At 40.7% G+C, this 22,290-nt stretch overlaps 2 protein-coding genes across 10 annotated transcripts in view; both read right to left on the bottom strand.

Annotated features, from left to right (window-relative positions):
- LOC311269909 (sodium/potassium/calcium exchanger 3) overlaps positions 1 to 5,271 on the bottom strand; it is a 28,283-nt gene extending 23,012 nt beyond the window's left edge. The window contains exon 1 of the mRNA XM_084374452.1: positions 4,726 to 5,271. Within this exon, the coding sequence (XP_084230578.1) occupies positions 4,726 to 4,828 (103 nt within the window). The 5' untranslated portion in view covers positions 4,829 to 5,271. The remainder of the gene's footprint in view (positions 1 to 4,725) is intronic.
- An 8,119-nt stretch (positions 5,272 to 13,390) lies between these two features.
- sipa1 (signal-induced proliferation-associated 1) overlaps positions 13,391 to 22,290 on the bottom strand; it is a 38,605-nt gene continuing 29,705 nt past the window's right edge. For 3 of the 9 annotated variants that reach the window (XM_084374139.1, XM_084374138.1, XM_084374140.1), the window contains 4 exons: positions 21,154 to 21,252; positions 20,289 to 20,358; positions 18,557 to 18,635; positions 13,391 to 16,285 (listed from right to left, as the gene is read on the bottom strand). In XM_084374139.1, coding sequence (XP_084230265.1) covers positions 16,142 to 16,285; positions 18,557 to 18,635; positions 20,289 to 20,358; positions 21,154 to 21,252 — 392 coding nt within the window. In that variant the 3' untranslated portion in view covers positions 13,391 to 16,141. The other 6 variants (XM_084374144.1, XM_084374142.1, XM_084374145.1 and 3 more) reach the window with 6 other exon arrangements.

Below are 22,290 nucleotides of genomic sequence, written 5' to 3'. Positions count from 1 at the left end.
ACCTAAAAACTTTCAGATAAATGATCCTTTAGTGTAAATATGGTTTAGTTGAAGCCCTGATAGTGAGAGAGCACTAACTCCCAGCAGGAATAAAGTACGACATAAATTACTTATACAAAAGGTAACACATTCTTCAAGAGGGCATCTATTTTATATGTAACCTAAGGCTCATCTGACAGTAATGACTTAATTAATTCAAACATAAATAGACTCCTTAAATAATACTTTGGCAAGTCCTTCTTCACTGTGCTTGCATTCGTAGATCCAGTCTACATGTGTTACTTGTCTCCCAGACCTTCGTCACGAAAGCTAGACTCTCTGAATCATCTCCAGGCCTTCAGTTAGTTTGAGGGTTCTGGTGTTGCTAACCCTAAACAGCCTTTCCCCAGGAAACTGTTAAGCTGAGGTGGTAAACCACACAGATCTTGGCACCACTCGTCTTGTGATCAATTAAGTTAGTCGATGACAGCCTAAACGACAGCACATATTTGGCATTTGCTGCATCAGATAGCCAGTTTGCTCTTTTTTCTTTAAAACTTTCATTGGACACAAATATATATATAAATATATATAAAATAAGTCATACAGACCATGCACTTAGCAATACTTTCGTCACTCTGACCCTGACCTTTGACCTAGAAGCTGCTTATAACTTTGGTGATCCTCTAACTTTACTGCTAAAGTGATTGTTCCTCTAGATAAGACGGTCTGCTAAAGGCCTCAAATGTAAACATAAGGGAAAGAGGTTAGAGGGATCAGTGATGGAAGCTGATGAAACATGAAATGTGGTGTTTGTATGGAAATATCTTAATCCTGCCGCCACATTCCTCAACATAAACACGCCGGTTGAGTGCGGAAAGGTAAGTGTAAATACTGCGATGTTAAGTGTAAATAACATCATTCATAATTCACCTCTCTACAGTGAAATAACACAGACAGTGAGGAATCTCCGAGCTGCGTCACATATCGCCAAATGTGTAACATTGGAGATTTTATCATGTTTGTTTGTTTTTTTTAATTCCTCTTGTTGCAATGTGAGTTGAAGATAAAACAAATGATGTTACTTCTTCAAATCTTTAAATAGCATCTATTTGATTCTAACAAGGCCTGAAAGAAGAAATCATCAAAAGCCATACACTATCATCTGTCCCCGTCAGGAAAGACAAACCGCTGTTGCCTCAGTCTTCAGCAGAAACAAGACATTTGATCCTGTCAATCACACATCGACTGGACAGACCGGCTTCCTCAGGTCTTACCCCAAACAGGTTCACTGCCTCCACAGGGCAGGACTGCAGTCTGTGGTAGTAAATGTCTCCGACTGTCAAATCCTCAATAGTGGCAATGCAGGTAAGCACGACTGCATCTGAAACCCGAGTCTGTGGATAATACTTCATAAAAATAATATTTGGTTGTCCGTCCAACACTCTGAGCTCCATTTCCATGTAGATAACGGAGCAGTCCTCCAGACCTCCACTGACATTCAGACTGAACACTTAGTCAGTGTCAAGTTGCAGTAAACAGAGAGCTGATGCACATTTGATTTGACCTGAAATGAGATCTAAATCACAGTTATATAACATCTGACCGTAGAGAGGACCGCGTTCAAAGTAAAAAAAACACCTAAACTAAACAAATCAGGATTCTGTCTGAGTGCTATCAAAAAGAAGCAAAACAATAAAACCTGCAGTTTGTTGTGGTTATTATTCATATGTATAGTTTGTATAATGCTTGGTTAGTGACCATTGGTTGTACACTACTTTTCACAATGCATTATGGGATAGTTTGAGCAATAAAAAGGTATAAAAAATCTCACTATACATTCGGACAGCACTACAAAATGGCAAAAAGGGAGCTGAAAGGAGAGTCAATACCAAACTTACATTCATCGGGAAAACAAACATGACAATGAAATGACAATTTTGATTCATGTCTGCTTGATGTTTTAATAAGCAACTGTTCAATATATCAACTTTAAAAAATGATAATATGCTAGCTTGTTTCTGCTGCTACCAAGTAGCCAAAAAAACAGTTATCGCAGGTTTAATATCAAATGTAAAAGATATTTATTTTACCATCATGGAAACTTCTGTGCGAGTCAAAAATCTGTCAATGCTAAGCTCAATGCTAATCACAAGGGATCTTGTGGTTCAGCTGCCTTTTCTAAATGTTTCACATTCTTGAAGATAAAACGTGGACCAGTAGTGTTGGCGAACATGGAACACGGTCACCTTCAACACAGAAACGTGTTGAGTTTATCAGCTCTGCTTTGACGACGTCTGAATGGAGTTTGCTCTTGGAGGTTGTTGCCTTTACAGCTCTGTCATAATACTACAAGTCTTTCATCATGCTGTGTTGTAATCGGGACTGTAACTTATATTTCCACTATCTTTATGCTTTTTGCCAGAATCACACCAATATTGATAGCGAGTGTTAGATCATTACATCCATAAATGGTTGTAAAAGCAGCGTTATCCTGGATGCCTCAGTATGCGTCATATTTTCCGCGTGTTGTGAGAGTAACCGGCCTGTCGACATTACACACAGCAGACCACATGCTTTGCCCCCGTGCTTTTATATGGTTTAAGTTGAGCGGCCTTGGTCTCGATTCAAAAAACCTCTTCTGCTTGATGGCACACTCATAATTTAAAGGTGAAGTATAAATATTAATGACACGGCTCATTCACCAGGACACTCTTCAACGAAGGACGGCGTGCGATACTACCTAACAAAGAAAAACCCAAAGTTCACTCGTACACGTCGTTATGAAAAAACAAAAAATGTTGGTGCTGAAGCAGCTGATGAGTGTGGGTGACAGTCTGTGACCACGACAGCGAAGGTGATGAGAGGATAATGAGCTGAAGGGAGGGAGGTGTGTGTGTGTGATGCCTTTGAGTGCAATGCTGCTCGATGATATACTACAGTGTTTTTCAACCCTTACTGAGCCACGGCACATTTTTTACATTAAAAAAATCCCGCGGCACACCACTAACCACAAATGTTTCAAAATGACAAACTGTAGCCCAATACAGCATATATAATGAAGTTATTTTAACTAAGGTTCGGGAACTGGACCACACCACTCCACCTCACAGGATCAATCCTCCTTCCTCAATCCTTCCGACGACGATCTCTTCGACGATCGTTCTGTCAAGTTTTCTCTGATGGCGTCTCCATCCACAAAACGCATACTGGCCAGGAGTTAAGCATTTAGTCCACTAATGTCCATAGATTAATTTCCCACTGATGTGTATCTTTTCCAAAACAACCCTTTCGATGTCTGCAGACATGTCATCAGTGCGCCTGGCAGTTGTGTTTTCTGAGAGATAATTGGACAATTTCCCACGGCACACCTGATGATCTCTCAAGGCACACTGGTGGTTGAAAATCACGGAGGTACTAAAGCATCTGACTCAATCTTCACTTATTACCAGAAGAGATAACTGATGGGTCTGCTGCATAACACTGGATTATTTTAGGGAGGAGGTATTGTAGTGAAGGAGACGTGTATGTTTACCTTAATCATAATGAAATCCAATGTGACATCCACGACAATACATTTTATTTTACAGGTGTTTTGTATCCACCACGTTTAGTTTTTTACGTTTATATTGCCGTCAGGGCTGATGAGGAATCAGCCAACAATTTACCGACAATTAATTTAGGCGAATAAAAAACCATCCTTAGCTACAGGGACGGTCTGGGAAAAACACAGAAATTGAAAGGGCAGGCAGTCTATTTATGGATCCACAAAAAGCGTTAAAAATCTGATGTCGTATACAGTATTTCCTCTGAAGATGAAAGATGAAACGTCAAACGAATGCCTGGTGGATCTGCAATAACCTACAACTGAACTTATCCCCGGTGATTGGATTTATACACGCCACAATTTGAGGTCTGCTTTATGTAATCGGCAGCCTGTCACCTTCCTGCAGTGTGAACAGGAGGACGGGAGCTGGGAGGAGGTTGGCAGTCACGTTAGAAAAAACAAGATTTGAATATTTTACATCTAATGAGGGTGCTTCAGGGGCCGGAGAGGTTTGTCACTTTGGAGATGAGGCTTTCTAGTCATCAGAAAACCTCTGCATGTGCATCCTCTCTCACTTAGACAACTGAATGTTTGATCATGTCTACTGTAACGATGATGGGTGGAGGAGCAGTAACATCTGTGCATTTCAGACACTGCATACATAAATATACACATATGTATTCATATAAAATGACTTAAGATCCAAATGAAGACAAAGACTTGCGTGTTGTGCTCTGAATAGACGGATTATGCATTATTTTCCACAAGTTCAATTGACGTACCTCTCTTTGCTGAGAGCAATAACAGTTTTATAGGTTTCAGATTGTGCAAGGGGGAAATATTTCTTGCAATTTCATTTCCTTATGATTGGCTCTTCTTCTGTGGTGCTTCTTTATTGTCAGCATGCACTCTTACACTATCATATTTGATGTTTTCTTTCTAACCCAGGGGGTCAGTCTCGCTCTTTTCATGGCAAACACACATCAATGTAAATCTATCTAAAATAACAGTGGTTAACACGCATGTCATACTTTCTACACTCATCAGTGTCTGCAGAGTGCTTTAGACAAGGCTTTCAAACAGACATCAATATGATATTACAAGTCCATTGTAATCAGAAGACTGTCAATAGGATCATAATTATTGTGCACGCACGCAGGCAGGCGCGCGCAGCCTCTATGTCTATATTAAGGTCTCACCTGGTGCCTGGATGACCTGAGCGAGCCAAATGACAGCGACCAGCCCGACTCCACAGCAGCAGAACCGCTGGAAGGGCCGCCGGTGCCTCGCTGCTGCTCTCATTCCTCAGCCGGCCGCATATCGACGAGAAACATCTGTTGCTCTCTTCCTGACACTTGTTTCACACTTTCTCAGCGAGCAGCTCCGAGCAAAGCGCCGCCAGCACCGCCTCCTCCTCCTCCCGCAGCAGCAGCCAGCAGCAGAAGCAAGCAGCGAGCGACTTCTCTGCCAAGTTGTGTCAAAAAATCCCCGCAAACACGAGCCTGGCTTTTTTTTTTTTTTTTCTTCCCCCTCCGGACTCAGAGCAGACGCGGCGCTGCTTCACTCCGACAAAGCTCCGGGTCGCTCATAGCGAGCGGACGCGTGAAAACAAGCTCTCTGCGCTGGTGTGTGACAGTCTGAAAGGTCGACGGCGGATCCCACAGTGAGGCGCAGCAACAGGAGGCGACATGCTCTGAGCTCCGTGTGCTCCACTCTCTCTATCTCTCTGCTCGCGCTGTGCGTCACTCCCGTCCGGCCACCAGGGGGCGACAAACCCACGGACTCACGGACACGGGATAGTGGGTGGCACCTCCACCTTTTTAAAACCCGTGCCCCCCCCCCGCTCACGCGCTGACGGTGTTTTCACTCCCAAGCATTAAAACGTACAGTGCACATATTAAAAGCACATCGGTGCAAACGAACTGGTCCAAAGCTGCATCCAATTTTCCATCTCTCCCTGCTCTCCTCGCACCAATTACCTCTTGATTGGCTGCACACACCTGATCCCATTAATTAGGTGTGACTGGGGAAGGAAGAGATGGAAAATATGCAGCTGTGGGAACCGCTGAATGTATGACATTATTTTAATCAATAACTCATTAAGTCAAGAGAACCTTAGGCAAATATCATGCTTGTGTAGTACACGATAGGACAGCATCATTATATTTTCTTCATGATTAATAGGATCTGCAATACAAATAGGATTATTCATTTTAGGACATTTTGTAGGAAAGATAATAAAAGTAATAGTAACCCCCCAACGAGCCGGTCAGAGGTGGAAAATGCCAGGGCCGAATTTCACTCCCAGTCCACCCTGACAGTGAATGAAAGATGTGACTCTGTGGTGGCTCCCAGCTGTGGAAAAGCAAACCAGTTCTTCAAAGGTTCTCAGATTAAACCAACTTTGAACCAGCATGAGCACCAGCCCAGAACCAGCAGTTGGTTAAAAGGGAGTATATATGACCTACATAAACAAACCAGACCATCACTGAGAAGTCTGGCTATTCATACACATGTATTCTTTACACCTGTCACCAGGAATTTATAACATTATTAGGAAATGTTGATAACTTCAGCTTTCTCAACATAATTAATATTACAGAGCAACTGAATCTGTTATTTGTAGGCCTACATGTATAAAAGGTTTAACAGGGATCAAAGTGAAGATAACTTTGTTTCACCGTTGTCCTATTGAAGTTATTGACTGTCTCATTGCGTATTTCTTTGAAAACAACTCGGTCGACAACAAATGAATGTGCTTTTACGTGAGGAGGAGGTGGTGTCGATACCGCTTTTGTCCACAGGGGCCGCCAGACGCAGCAAAAATTAAAGTTTTTGTAGCATCTTTAAAGTGGTACTAAAGCAATTTTGTATTGTAATTATACATAGTTTGGGGACTTCTTCAAAGCAGAACAGGCAGAGATATCTGAATATTTAGTCTGTAATTTGGTTCAAGCTCCAAAACATTCAGTTCTGTGCTTCCCAACATGCAACCTGATAGTCTTTTCATTACACTCTTGATGCTCATTTTTCAAACGCCACACCTCCAGTCTGTAAAGCAGACTTTATATTAAAGAAGGTTGAAAGTGAGATTACCGTGGTGGCATCACTCTGACATCATCAGGGTTATTTTTTAAGATTTTACAAAGCTCCCTCAAACTGTTTTCACAGACCGAATATTACCCTGTTAACCTCTCGAGGCACTGCCATTGTCGTGTTCAAACGAACAGTTGTTTCTCACGCAGCCCGTCACATCTAAACCGCGACTATAGCTGCCGGTGGTTCCTCAAAGGTCAGCTTGATCTTGTGAATCCAGCTGCCTCACAAGGTCGTAGTACAGCCATGATGGGTGAAACTGATTTGAAATGATGACCAATTCTGATGTGTGAAATTGGTGGAGTTGCCCTTTAAAGATGTTAAAGGGGTTTTCTTGTAAACAAACTAAAGACAAGTTTACATTCAGCATTTTGTACCAGAAAAAAATTCTTGGGCGATTTTTTTCTTTCCTCATTAAACATTTGATTGGTTTACAACCAAGTCTTCTTCTTTACTGCTTTTGCACGAGTATTACTTTGCTTTCTTTGGGTGTTGTCACCACCATCTGTCAATCAGTGGAATACCACGTGTGCTGATGTGCGTCCTCAACGGTGTGCAGAACGCCAACAAAACAGGGACCCACTCTTAAAAATATTCCTACAGCACTGCCAGTCAGAGCCTCCATAGGGTGCCTTCAGGGTGCAACATTTAAAGCTATTAATAGTTCAAATCGACGACCGGTTTCGACCTCACAAGATCGTCTTCAGTGAGAGGGCTGGAAATAGGCCTTTTTGATGTGGAGGCCTTTTATAAATGCATTGCGAGAAATCCTAGGGAGGGGGAACCTGATGATTGGCTCAGCTGTCTGAAAGGTCTGATTCACAACACTCACTGTCAACAACGTCCTGATTTACAGTAAGGTGGTGAAGATGGGACAGATTGATAAAATAACCATATAATTCAGTGTGAATTAAGTCCCATCAGGAGACTGACTGATCCTTTAATGGGTCCATTTCATTATCTGATAATTATTGCCTTAAATTATAATCTGTGCAGGTGTTGCTTTTCTTGTGTCCACCCCCCGCAATCTGCACGCAGCAGGAGGAGATTCTGAAGCTTCCCTTCTCCTGTGAGCTGGCAGAAAATGTCTTTCCCGACAATATACTTAAAATAGTGTTATTACTTTGAACAAAAACAAGTGGGCAATCTGCCAAGAGGGTGAGATGGTGTGTTTTTGAACGTGAAATGAGTTAAGTGACTTTCAGTGATATAATTTACTTCCACACACAAAATTTTCAATTCATTTTTTACTTGTATTGAGAAAAATTTGATTTGTACTGTAAATCATTTTCAGTTGATCTCTACGGATGATTTCTCTGCCTTATTTTCTCCTCCGCCAGCTCTTGAATAACTTCTAAATTAAAATGTTAAAAGTCAGAGGACGGCCTCACGGTCTGTTTTGAGAAACAAAGACTACTTGTCACATGGAGACGTTCCAGAAACAGGGCGAAGATTAAGAAACACTGCTGCGGTGCTGTCTGCTAATAATCCACCCTGCTGCCAGTTTCCCAGGAAGAACAAGAAAGTACACAAACCCTTTTGCGTAAAAGTGAGATGTGCTCTTCAGGAGAAGCAGTCTGGTTAATGTCTTCTATTAAAAATTAAGACCTTAAAAAGCCTCTGTACAGTTAAAAAAGTAAAAAAACAACATCAGTAAGCCTGTAGCGTCCTGGCATTTTTAGTTCTTTAATGTTTAACTGCAGAGTTTGACTCTCTGATTAGTTTATCATTGACTTGCATGGCTTGTTTTATGAGATGCATCACTTATTAACAGGAGGCACGCTTTGCACGTACAGTTGTTGTTTTTTGCACATAAACATGTTGAACGTGTAGTTTGTTGCACTGGAGTACACCAATTTAAGAAGTTTTTTGTCTTTTAAATTGATTTCAGTCCTTAACTTTTCTTCCCTGAACAAGTTTTATAAAACTGTCTTGATTGTGTTAAAAATGCATCGAAGCCAAACTTTTCCCAACCAGGAAATTTAATTCCACAGATAAATGAACCATTGGTTGTATTTCTAAACATCAGCTGATCTCATAGATAAAATATGTATCTGTTTGTATCTGTAGATGTGTAATACTGATAAAACCCGTGAAATCTGACTATAATCTTGTTTATGGTTGATTATGGTGATGTTGCAGGCAAACTCATCTCCTTGTTATGTGTGGTGCAACAGAGGCCTGGCCATTAAAAATACAATATACAACCCCACAAACTAGGAGTCTAAACACACACACAAACACCCACCCACACACACACACACACACACACAGCAGCAGCACGTGGCCTCTGTATTTACAGAACACGGATGAGTCAAACTGGCGTTAAGCCCTTGAGCTGTGTGTGACACACAGCCCCTAGTGAAGACTCCGTCCTGCTGCTCCAACCCCAAATAAAGACATAGGCCGGAGCATTGTTGTCATCAGTCCTCCTCCTGGTGTCAGGGCAGGGAAGATGGAGCGGTTTTCTGCGGCTGGTGTTTAGGGAAAGCCTTCCAGAGGACAGAGCCCTGGGAAATGTTTGTATGATGTTGTCGTGCTGTATTATGATCAGGGAACAAGCTTTGGAAAGAGTATTTGTCTTACCTCATGCTGTATCAATCCAGGAAGGAGGGAAAGTGCATCCAATCAAAGTGTTGTAAATCTGTATTATCTCACTCTGAATCTCTACATGTGTTTACGTGAGACAGGCTCGTTTTATTTTTATATCCAGGGGCCGAATCTCAATCAGATGTTTTATTTAGTTGTTGCACTGATGAGACACAGTGAGAGGAGGATGAATCCTGCGTTTTCCTCTGTAATGTGTCAACAACCATCAGACGGATTGACATAAAATTTGGTCCACATTCATTTTAACCTCAAGAGGAATCGTAATAACTTTGCTGATCCCTTAAGTTTTCATCAGCGGTGGAAGTATTCAGATATTCAACTTAAAAGCAGCAATACTAATCAGATTATACTGAAGTTTAAGTACACAGGTATTGAAAATAAAATTGACTAAGCATTAACTAAGTATCAGATGTCTTCTACTTTTCAACGTTTTTAAACTTTAGACTTAAACTGGAATGAAGTGTTTAATGGATATTAAATAGTTTTAACTATATCTATATTGTTGGGAGTTTATTGTGGCCCTCTGTATTTACATGAGGGTGTTACATGTGTTGTGACAATCACCTCTGCACATGGGGGCAGATGTGACGTTTGATGTCTCATGTTTCAATGAACACTGTGACTCTTACATTGATTGTAAAAACATTTGATGTCTATTAACAAGTAGAACAGAGACAGAACTGACCGACATACAAAGTGTTACCGACTAGTTCAAGAGGATTCTGAGGAATTACATCAAAACCAAAAATGTTATTATTGCCCCTGGATAATTTCTAGTCCACTATGTAATGTAACATTTTCAAGGGACACTATGTTGTTTTGTAGAAGAAATTGAAAGTCATTATTTTAATATTTACAATATTAATGAGGTAATACTACAAACTCATAAACATGATTTTTTTCCCTAACTGAATAAACAAGCTGCTCTCAGAGGAAAATAAGGTCCCCAGAATACTGTTTGAAGCTAGAAAGGTGGCAGGGTCCGCCACATATAAACAAAGTTAAACAGTATGAAATTGTGTTGTCATTTAAGGTCTTGTTGTTTGTTTATTCAGTTTATCCAGTACCTCAAAATTGTACTTAAGTATTGCAAACTAGTTATTGTACTCAGTTATTCTCCATTGCTCTTTTTCCTCTGGTAGAAATGCCAATATGTAGAATACTTTGTTTTACGACAGTATGCCTTGAAAGTGCTAATTAGATTGCACCTCTGTTCATGTACTTGTACTTGAGTAAACTTTATCCTTCCACTCCGCCACATTTTGGAAGCAAATATTGTACTTTTTGCTCCACCACATTTACTTGATAACTTTAGTTACTAGTTACTTTGCAGATTACATGCTGCATAAGAGCCTCAGTAGCGCATTTTTAAATTGATATATTGCAATCTACTTACCAAAGGTATTAACATACATGTAAATATACTGAGGCTCAGGGGTAGAGCCAGTGTCTTGTTATCGGAAGGTCACTGGTTCGATTCCCCTGGTCTCCATGTCAAAGTGTCCTTGGGCAAGTTACTGAACCCCAAACTGCACATGATGTGCTGGTTGCCACCACCATCAGTGTATGTATGTATGTATCTGCTAAATGCCCTAAAATGTAAAAATACTTGTGACTTTCATGTTTACCAAAGTAATCTTTTAACACAATATCTTTACTTTTACTCAAATATGACTTTTTGTAACACTGGAGTTATTATATAAGAGTTATAGCACTGTGATGGTGTAAGAAAGCATAATAACAAACATGTTTGTGTGATTAAGGTCTGACAGCATGAACCAGATTAGACTGAAGAGTTTCTACAGTTTCCTCTGTCAGCCTTTTTCAGTTCCCTGTAGGATGTTAAATAACAGAGAATATCTGGACAAACAAAGCTGTGTCGTGCAGCTGATATCACTGTGGAGCTCTGAAGGGTCAGGGACAGAGCTCGTCACCGGGCTTTGCTTGCTCAGCTCATCTCAGAGACAAACAGGAAGTTAAACTGTCTGTTTCTTGGAGACGCTAAAGGTTTGTCAAGCGTGATGGTCAGACAGCTTGAACCGATTCAGTGTCAACACATGTTCGTTCAGTCCACCTACTGCACTGAACACATAATAATCCTCGTCACCAGTAGCTCTGGATGACGGTGTTTCAATAAAATATGAAAGTCAGAGCGTTGAGATTAAATCAGAGCTTTTGACGTCCTGATTCTCAACAGTTAAATTGAAATCTTGTTCAAATCAGTGATGTTCTTCTGCGTCCAGATAGATATTATCAGCTCTCGAGCAGCGTTAGGCTGCAAATACATTTTTAATTAAAAACCAGTTCAAGTGTTTGTTTCTTTTTGTGTGTGTGTGCGTCATGCATCAACCTCAAAAATCTGATTTAGAACGGGAAGCAGTTTGATTGTGAAGAGATGAGTGTTTTTATAATCCTGCTCCTCAAAGCTGCTGCGTTTCATTTCAGCTGCGGGATTGATTTGCACCTGGAACAAGTGCAAACTGCAAATAACAGGAACCCTGCAGCACTCTGGGTGCAGAAAACCATTGATTTGGTGTAAATGCAGTCAGCTGTAGCAGGAGAAGATTTAACTTTTTCATTATTTATTTATTCACCATTTGCTTTCCTCAGTCTGTTTAGAGATGTATTTTGCCCTGATGAAACTCCAAAACAAAATCTAATCATTTCTAAAAGTACCTCAAGCATGGCCCTTCCCTTTTATACCAAGAACATTTCTGTGTTTGCCCATATACGAAGAATATTTTGCACACTACTTCTCCTTTTGCTAGCTCAATTACAGCAGAAGCCTTGTGTTTTAAGACCCCATAGTGTGAGTTAGAGTGTTTATACATACTTCTCGTGCTTTCATCCCACCTTGTCAACTGACTTTTACTATCCACTATTTTCAGACGATCAGATTTGGCCCTGACCTCCGTCTTGTGTCAGACCTTCAAACTGTTCCTTCCGCGGCTGCTTTCACATCCTCCGCCTGCTGCGATCATCAGAGTCCAGTCCAGGTGGGAGATCATCATAAAATCTGGTCCTGGGTAAATCCATCCAGCTCTTCTCAGGTTATCTCTAGATCTTCACCACCACTTATATATAGACTCTAATGGGGTGGATATTACTATGTTTATTAACAATAAGGTCTAATTGCTACCCTTTCTATTCCTGCCTATGGTTTCAAATCAAGCAAGTGGACAAAATAATACTAATAACTCTCTAATTTAACTGATGTTTACATCTCATGTTGTGCAGCTGCTGCAGTGCTTTAAATGGAAAACACCAGTTAAACCAATCAAAACATTACGTTCTCTCTGCTGTCTGGTGTAGTTATGGAGTGATAGAGTGCCATACAAAGGAAAGTGAATATAGAAATATCAAGAGAAATAAATAAAAGAATCAATAAGTGAATAAAATATATTAAATTCTAAACATAAGGAGAAGTAATAAATGAGTAAGTATATAAAAAAAAATTACAAAAGAATAATTATAAGCAGTTTCAAATTTGCGTGTTTTCTTTATGTAGTTATATGCAGTATTTATTAATATATTTTTTTTTAAATGTTTTATTTGTGCTTATAAATTACACTTTTTTTCTGTATATTCTTAATTTTTGCAATTGTTTTTACATCATTTGTTTATTTTTAATATATTTTTATATTTTCGCCCCCTTTTGTGTCCTAATTCTTTTCCCTGGTGTTTTTGCTATTTCTTGAAGGGCCAGGCTGTCAATCATCTGGCTTTGGCTCGGCCTTCCTGTCCATTGTTTATCCTCTACAAACTACAACAGAATAAAAAACACCTCCCATAATCATCCCATCACATCCTAAAGTCAGTTAGACACATATCTCAACATTATCTGCCTTCGGGTTATTTGTCACTGTGTTGACAAATCATGTGTATCAGCTGTGTTTGGCACCAGGCTCAGATTGTTGCATTTCAAGATAAGTTACATGTGATGCCCAATATATTGCAGTTTTTTCCCCCGTATGTCCCTATTAGGTCATTCAGTCACAATCAGATTGTTTTCTCACATACTCTGTTGGATTTTCTGAGACAATTTATTTTTTTAAATATTTAAATACCAAAATAATCATCCCTAAGAGGAAGCATACGCCATTCAACACATTCATATCAACTTCAACTTGTTTTCAATTCATCATCAGACATTTGAAGCACCTTTTTCCTTTTAATTCGCTTTTAAAAACCATATATTTGTCGGTTTGCGTCCGTGAACAATCGGTGGTACTCGCTGAGCTTCAGTGATTCTTCAGACCAACAACAACAACACACATCTATTATTATCATCTGTTCCTTCGCACCATGTGTTACTCAATGACTTTTCCCTGTGAGGCGGATGAAAGACCAGATGTTGCGGCGGTCTCTTAGAAAATCCTTCATCTGCCGATAAAAAAACCTCAGTAAGTGCAACCGAAGACAAAGAAATGAGGTCACTATGCTGGGTTAACATACATTACATTTTCAGGTAGGCACAAAGTCAGAGAAATAAGCCTTCACGTAACACCAGTAAGACCAGTTTGACCATCCATTCTGACAGAGGAGTTTCACTCATTAAGGCGTACCTAATGGTGTTTTAAGACCTTATTAAATATGTACGAGCTATCGCTGAAATAGCTCAACACTAGAATGATAATAAGAGTCACATTAAGCAAGATTTGCAGATAGTATTTTGTCATATCATTGTTGGTTCTCTACAAAAGAAATTTATAACCAAGCCCACCTTTCCTTTCTGCCCTATTTCACATTTTTTTGTTCCTCCAGTTTAAACAGCTACAAGAAAATCCACATTTGCATGATTAATAAGTTACATTTTTATACATACACACATACAGAGAGGGGGGGAGCTTGGAAGTTGCTTGGCACATTCTCATGCTTGACCAACCTCCTACAATCTAAATAACTATACAAGACACAGTTGAACAGGTCTTCTCACACGGACGTCTCCCTGTTCAGTCGTGAGGCTCACAGGAGGTGAAACAGGAGCCTGCGGATATTAACACTTTGTCTGCATAATCATCCTGCAAAAGGAGGGCGTACACAACCCAATGCACTAAGTAACATGGAACTGTACATACAGTATCTTCACATACTGATAAAGATTCATAATTTAATCTGTATATATCTTAATATGCTGGTACCAGGTATTCACAGTGACTCTAAAATAAAATTACAAGAGGAAGTCTGTACAAGAAACAAGAGAGTCTGAGTGACCGGTGAACGTTTGGCATCCCTTTTTCAGTCAGTTCGGTTTGATTGAATTCGGTGGGATTCAGGAGAGCTGCCTGGGCTTTTTCGTTGGCACTGAGGAGAAGCAGTCCGACTCCTCTAAACACGTGTTTGTTTGTTTGTTTGCTTGTTTGTTTGTTTATTGGCGCCGTCAGCAGTGGACGCAAAAAAAGGTGAGGTAAGGAAGGTGGTGCCAGGAGGGGGGGGGGATGAGATCGTCTCCACCTTCTTCTGTTGAGCGAGGCTAAATGAAGTACAGCATGTGCCCTGTCCGGTGCTGATTTTACATAAGAACAAAAAAAAAAAAAAAAAAAAAAAAGAAAGTGCAAGAACGACACAGAAACATACACAAACACACATCAGGGGTGGAACGGTAAGATTTCACCTACCACTCAGAAGCCATACTAAACAATTACCCCAAAATAGTCACTGTAGACATCCGCCAAAAACACAAAACATATTTTAAATACAATATTCTGTATTTCACTATGAGTTCAAGGTGTTTTATTCAGACACCTAAAGCTATTTTGCCAGCTGAAAAAAGAAAAAGCTGCCGTTTGGCATTTTGTGGTTCAGGCCAGCAGGAGGAGATCTTCTACAGTATGGCTGCTACAAGAGTGAGGTTAGAAGAAAACAGCTACAGGCTATCATGGAAGGAAGCTGAAGCATTTCTTTTTCCTGCCATTGTCTGTGTCTTCGGGAGAGGTACGACCCCTTTAATATTGTTTTCATACGTACTTCCAGGAGGAACAAGCATGCTTAGTTCATTTTTTTTTCAGGGGACATTTCCAGTTTACGTCCCTTTCATTTATGTTTTTTTTCCCCTCTCCCTACAAACTGTCTTAAATACAGTACTACTGAGAAGTGATGAGGGCAGAGAGTGATGTCCTTATGTAACAGACGCCGCCCTGAGGCCAGTCACTTAGCATCATTACATGTTTTGAAGTAGAAGGCAGCCTGCAGGCTCGTCATTGACATGTTCCCTTTTTTTTTTTTTCTTGTGTTTTTGTTGCGAGGCCTCCCACACTATGAGCACACACACTCACACATTGCAACTACACGTCCGGCAGAGAGGATAGCAATACTACTGTTCACATATATTATTGGTGATATATATATACACTTTTGGTCATTTCAGATAAGACACCACCAAACATGCTATACAGTGTCTCTCAGTCTTCATTGCCACTTTTTTTTATGCAAGTGCTATTTCAGCCCAGCTTGTCAAGTATTTGAAGCAAGGTACAGTAAGAGATGCACACACACACACACACACTGAGGCACACGCGCTCACACATGCGGCACACACACATACTGTAACATACACACCAAGAGAAGCACTCTGGCATAGCACGCCAACGCAGCAGCCTGGGAGCTGCCCATTGGTCAGTCTATGAAGGGATGTGGAGAATGTCTTTTGTATGAGTTGATTTGCATACTCCCTCACCAACTGGCAGGTCCAGGATTCAGGAATGAGACACACAGTTTGAAGAGGATGTGTTTGTGTGTTTGTGTGTGTGTGTGTGTGTGTGTGTGTATGTGTCTGCTTTTGCAAATATGCACAAACAAAATAAGTATACTGAGCGTACAAGCACGCTGCATGATTTGCATCTTTCCCTCTGCTGATTTGTGTGTTTGTGCGTGCCGCGGCGAGGCGAGGTGAGGAGGGGAGAGGAGAGGCTAACAGGGCTTGTTGACGTTGCACAGCAGCTCAGTGACTTTGATGAGGCGAGCCACCGTGCTCTGCGACTCCTCCTGCAGCCGCTGGTTGTTCTGCCGGAGGCTCTGCACCTCGGCCTGCAGCACCGCCTTGTCCTCTTTCTCCTGAAAGACATCGGCACACAACAGAAAACAAAAGCCGTCGCTCAGATCGCTGTGGCAGGAACGGGAGGGGAGCGACAGGTACAGCGGTGGCTTTAAGGCAACTAGTGGGCACACATAAACACAGAGCTTGAAATACAACGACACAGGAAGTGTAGAGAGGCACATCTCACTGCAGTGCAGGAAAAAGACACAATTAGTCACTGAACGGACCATTTTCTTTGATGGAAAATGAGTTCAGATTCTAAATGAGTGATTCCCAACCTTTTTCTGTAAGACGTACCCCAACAGTTCATAACTGAACTGAATGTTTAGGTCAGTTTGGTCAAGTTTGCATTTGTGCTACAACCACATTTCCACTATTTATCAATTACTTTTAGTTAATTAGTTCATATCCTCTTGCTTGCTAACTAGTTTTCATGCACTCTTAATTGTAATAACACCTAAATTAATTTAGTTAGTTAGTTATAACTTATGCACTTTTTAAAGGAGACATATTATGCTCATTTTTCAGGTTCATAATTGTATGTTGGTTTACTACTAGAATAGGTTTACATGCTTTAATGCTCAAAAAACACATCAGTTTACTCACACTGTCCACTGCAGCAGCACTGTTTTCTCCCTCTGTCTGAAAACGCTATTTTTAGCTCCTGTCTCTTTAAGGACCCCCCTCCCGAATAAACACTCTCCTCCGATTGGTCAGCTGACACATGTCTGAGCCAGCACTGCTAACAACATCAGTGCAGCTGAGCTAAATCAATTCTTGCGTGCCAATCTAGCCGCTTGGCATGAATTATGCAAATGTGTGACATTGTGACGTGGCGTTGTCACAGAGTCACAGAATCAAAGGCGGGACTACTGACGAGGCATTCAGGAGCAGTGTTTTCTGTGGGAGAGGGGAGCTTCTGTTGGTGTGGACCTTTTAAACTTTCTAGATCTTTTATATGCACAAGAACCTATAAAACACACTGAAGGATACAAAACAAAAAGCATAATAGTTCTCCTTTAAATCAAATCATAGATTCTATGTTTTTTAATTAGTTGAGCTACTCTGTAATCTCTCCACGTACCCCGAGGCAACTACAGAAGTAGCCCCTTGGGCTAAAGTACCCCTGGTTGGGAATCACTGCTCTAAATGACATCATTGTCTCAATGCTTTGAGGTTTAAAGCAGCTGGTCAGACTGAGTAAGCAACTTACTATATATATAATGGGTATAGAGCTGCAATTAATGACTATTTTCATTATTTTTCAATAATTGCTTAACTTTAACATTTTAAAAAATAGTGAAAAATGCCTATCACAGCTGCCAAGATGACGTCTTTAAATTGCTTGTTCTGTCCGACCAACAGTTCAAAGCCCAAAGATATTCAATTTACCAACATATAAAAAAGAGAAAAGCAGCAAATGTTCACATTTTAGAAGATAGACGCAAAGAATGTTCCATTTTTACTTCATTAAAGACAGACGATTAATCAGTTATCAAACCTGTAGCTGATTAATTTTCTGTTGAAATTGGTGTCACCATTATTCTTGAGAGTTCATGGACCAAATGATTGGTTGATAAGAAAAATATTCATCAGATGAATCAATAATGAAACGAGTATAGTTGCAGTCCCGATCAAAGAATAAATAGAAAACGTTCCATACAATTGAGAGGAATAATATATTTATATAATATTTTGTACACACACAGACACAAACACTATTTATAAAAAAAATCCTCAACACAAGGTCCACCTGTCTGCTGACTCCACAGGCTGAACGAAAGCACAAGTGGACCTTGTATTGAGAACTCTTTTTTTCAAGCAGCTGTTTCTGAGGTGGAGAAGAAGCCTTTGAATTCATCACATACAGCAGTCTTTGACATCTACATGAAAAAAAAAAATAAACAAAGCAACACAGATTTGTGGAAAGAGGAAAGTGCTAGAAAATATTTACACCAAAGGAGTTGTAATAAATACATTTTAAAATAAGTATGATGTTGGAATAGTCAAAGAATCTGAAAATGTCACTGTACAAATTTACAACAGAGTTATGAATAAATAAATGCTTTTTGAGTGTTTTTGTGTCTTCAGTGAGTCAGCTGAGACTTTGAAATGGCCGAACGGACAGGAGGATTTAAAGTAAACAAAAGGCAGCATCAGAAAACACAAATCCTCTCGCTCCAGCGACAGAAGCTGTGATGCTTTAAATACTTTCTCCTACCTGCTGACACTCCCGTTGAGCTCACTGAAAACATTACAGAGAAAAACATTCATGAAAGTCAAAGCACCTTTTGCAGGTCATCCTGCAGCTTCCTCAGCATGGCTTCCAGCTGCGATACCTTCTCTTCTAGGTGGCCTGGAGAGTCACTGCAACAAGGAGATGCAGTGACACTCGTCAACAGCAATTACAGAATATTTGCAGAAAACAAATAAATGGAAACCAAATCATCAACAGGGTGAACGTCTTCACTGCTGCGACACCTCCCTTCATCTCATACAGAGCCAACATCGTCCTTGCTGCCTTTAATGAAACCTGTAATACTCAAAGATCAATTTACAGTAATTGCTACTGCTGACACGCAGACCCATTCTGAGCGAGTACGGTCATCCCATGATGCATTTCGTCTGACCGCAGTTAAACATAATGACGACGCCCGACAGAGCCGAGCACAAAGCCGTCTCCAGGTGACGTGAAAAGCCTGACAATGGCTTCAAAGGAAAGGACATGACATTGTGAAAATGACCTGGTGTTGTATTTTTAAGTTTGATATATTTGGTATATTTGATCTTTTCTTTGTTTAAAGGAGTCACATTATGCTCATTTTCATGTTCATCGTTTTATTTTGCAGCGCTGTATTCCCCCTTTGTCTGAACACTGTGTCTCATGAGTCTCCACATGTCGAGTGCAAACTGTATTTGTGGACAGCGTTTGCTCATCTAAATGTCTCTGAATTTTGAACATAGGAAATATTTATTTGTGCTAGATACTAACCTCTTGTTAGTATCTTGTTTCACAAACAGAAGAAGATGAAGAAGAAGTATGGTATATGGAGAATACTGTACTGGTGTCTTTTCGGGCGGCTGTAGCTCAGGAGGTAGAGCGGGTCATCTAGTAATCGGAAGGTCACTGGTTCGAATCCTGGCTCCCCCCAGTTACATGTCGAAGTATCCTTGAGCAAGATACTGAACCCCAAATTGCTCCTGATGAGCAGCTGGCGCCTTGCATGGCTGCCTCCGGCATCAGTGTATGAATGTGTGTGTGAATGGGTGAATGTGGCATGTGTTGTAAAGCGCTTTGAGCTGTCCGAGAGGACTGGAAAAGCGCTATATAAATGCAGACCGTTTACCGTTTACCATTTTTACAGCTTTTTACATGCCAGATGGAGCCAAACTGTAACGGTGAAACAGTCATCACTGCTGACCTCTACAGTATGTGGGTGGACATGAACTGCTCCTGTAAACATGAGGGACTTGGACTGCAGAGAAGCTTTACGTCGGTGTTTGCTTGTTTTCTTATTGACTCATTTTCTGTTTTGCTTTTCGCCAACACTTCTGTGGACTTTGTAACGGTAAATGGTAAATGGACTGTACTTATGTAGCACCTTTTCTAGTCTTAGCGACCACTCGAAGCGCTTTACGTCACATTGTATGATCACACACAGCGTGGAGGAGAGAAAACAAGGCGACCGAGGAGCACCGAGGAGATGGGAAAGTATAAAAGTAAAACAAAATGGATTGGAGTGGGAGTTGATGACAATGACAGTGAGTCAGACATGCTGTGTGTGTGTGTGTGTGAGCATCTGTGTCTGCATGCACATAAGTGCACCACTGAGTCAGCGAGAGGGCTCTCTTTATGGGGGAGAGAAGCCATCGCACTGAGTCAAACAGTGGTATTTGGCCAATAAAGTCTGAATATTTGAGAGAGAATAAAGGAGAAGATGAAGAACAAAGACAAAAAGAAAACCAAGAGACTAACTGCAGTGATACTGAACTGTCTGTATGAACTGTAGAGCAACCCACCTGTCCTTTGAGTCTTTCAGCTTGCTATCTGTCTGGTCTCCGGCTTGGGAGGGGTCTCCGGCTTTACGGTCTGTGGTAGGGAACATTATCCACATTATTGGCATTTAAAATATCTTTACATATAATAATCAACAGTAAAGATGAGGGAGGCAAAAGTGGGAGATGTACTATACATCATATGGCCAAAATGATTTGGATATGTGAGCATTACAGGACTTTTAGAACCAGGCTGCAGAAATGTATTCCCATCCAGTCACAAAGGCTCAGTAGCTGCAGCTACACAGACAATATTTCTTCAACATGACTGAAATCATTCTTATTAGAGATCACAACTTAACTGTTTCAGAAGCGATTCGATTAGAAAGCATTTAATATAACTTTTTTCACATGCACAATAATGGTTTCACCAGCTGTGATGTGTCCAATTTGTCCGCCAACAAGCCACAGTCACCTTTAAAGCGCCAGTTTTTTGAATGGAATTTGGCTGGCTCTGTTCGATGGGGAGCCCACCAAGACAAATGCCTTTTAAAATGATCCGAATTTTATATTTCTTTCCTCGTCAGTGGTAAAACATGATCATTTGTGAGCCGGTAATTCTTGTTTATTCGGCATATAACCTTTGACAAAGTTATTTAAGTTATTTAGACAGACTGATTGTAAAAGTTGATATTTTATCGTAGTAAGTGTTACTTCTATGGGATTAATGTTGAACTCTGCTTAAACAGCCTAGATTAAAACTTTTTGATGAATTAAATAAGAGTATCTTTGTGCTTAGGTCCAAATCTCATTTAATATTTCTGATGCTTGTTTTATTGTTTGACACTTGAACAGTGAAAGAGGTGTGGATCTATAAATAGTGTCTCACCCTCTCGTGACAAAGCCTCCAGGATGCTGCGGCAGGCTGTGGCCAGGTCAGCGATGGACTGCCACTCCTCCTCAGTAGAGTCTGTCGTCTCTGAGAGAACTGAGGGAAGATTGAAGATTGCTTTCTTATGAAACATGTCTCAGTGTAGCAAATATATCATAGCAGGGAAAATAATACAGCAGAACAGTGGGACTGCAGACATTCGAGCAGCCGTTCTACAATAACAGAGAGTCACCACTGGGGGGTGCTGCTGTGTTAATGCTGGTCAGATTCAGGAGCAGAACAGAGGGACAAGGAGGACATATTATTATTTATGACTGCAGGTTTCATACAATTATGTTTTTGACTTTGTAAGGTCTTTTTGAACCAGTTAAGATGAAAACAGTAGATGAAAGTAAAAATGTGCTGAATATCATTTGAATAACAAAGCTTTGGTAAATGATTGCATGCAGATTTATTAAAAACATCTAAGAAATTGATTTTAAAACGATGACATTTGTGCCTTCATAGCTGATTGTTTACTATAAACAACAAATAACAATGTTGCTGGTTCAATTCCAGCTGGGGACCTTTTCTCTCTCTCTCCCCCCGTTTCCTGTCTACCTCTTAGCAATCAACCTGTGTAATAAAGGCAATAATCTAACAAAAGACGCTATAATCCTTCCTTTTTAAGATCTATTAAGTCCTTGAATTTCATCTTTTAGGTTCAAAAGTTGTGGTACACTTTAACGACCTGCAGACTTCCTGTGAAAGCACGCAACAGAACACAATCAGGGGCTTCAGAGGCCGCCCCCACAAAAATCAGAAGAATTTGACGAGAGGATGAGCAAGTGTGCTCTTACGGCGCTTAAATGATGAGTCTCATAGTCTCGGCGGAGGCAGAGCAGATGGTGTAAGAGGGGCTCCTTGATTTTGGGGCTGCCTAAAAAACTCCACCCCTCCCACTACCCATCTGTCCCCCTTTTATCCCCGCCCTGGCAGGGGGTGGCAGCAGAGCAGGGGTGATATTAGATTAGCGGAATAGGGGGCAGTGCGGATGAAAGAGGAGGGACAAAGGGGATGCAGCGGGGAGGAGAGGGAGGATAATGAAGAGAGGGGTTTAAGGCAGAAAAAATCTGTGGAAAAGGAATTAAATCA

Source organism: Pagrus pagrus (genome assembly GCF_965226575.1).
Source record: "Pagrus pagrus genome assembly, chromosome: 14".
NCBI classification, from domain to species: domain Eukaryota; kingdom Metazoa; phylum Chordata; class Actinopteri; order Spariformes; family Sparidae; genus Pagrus; species Pagrus pagrus.
Note: the sequence above shows the minus strand (reverse complement) of the source record. Positions and strands in the feature narration are given on the sequence as shown.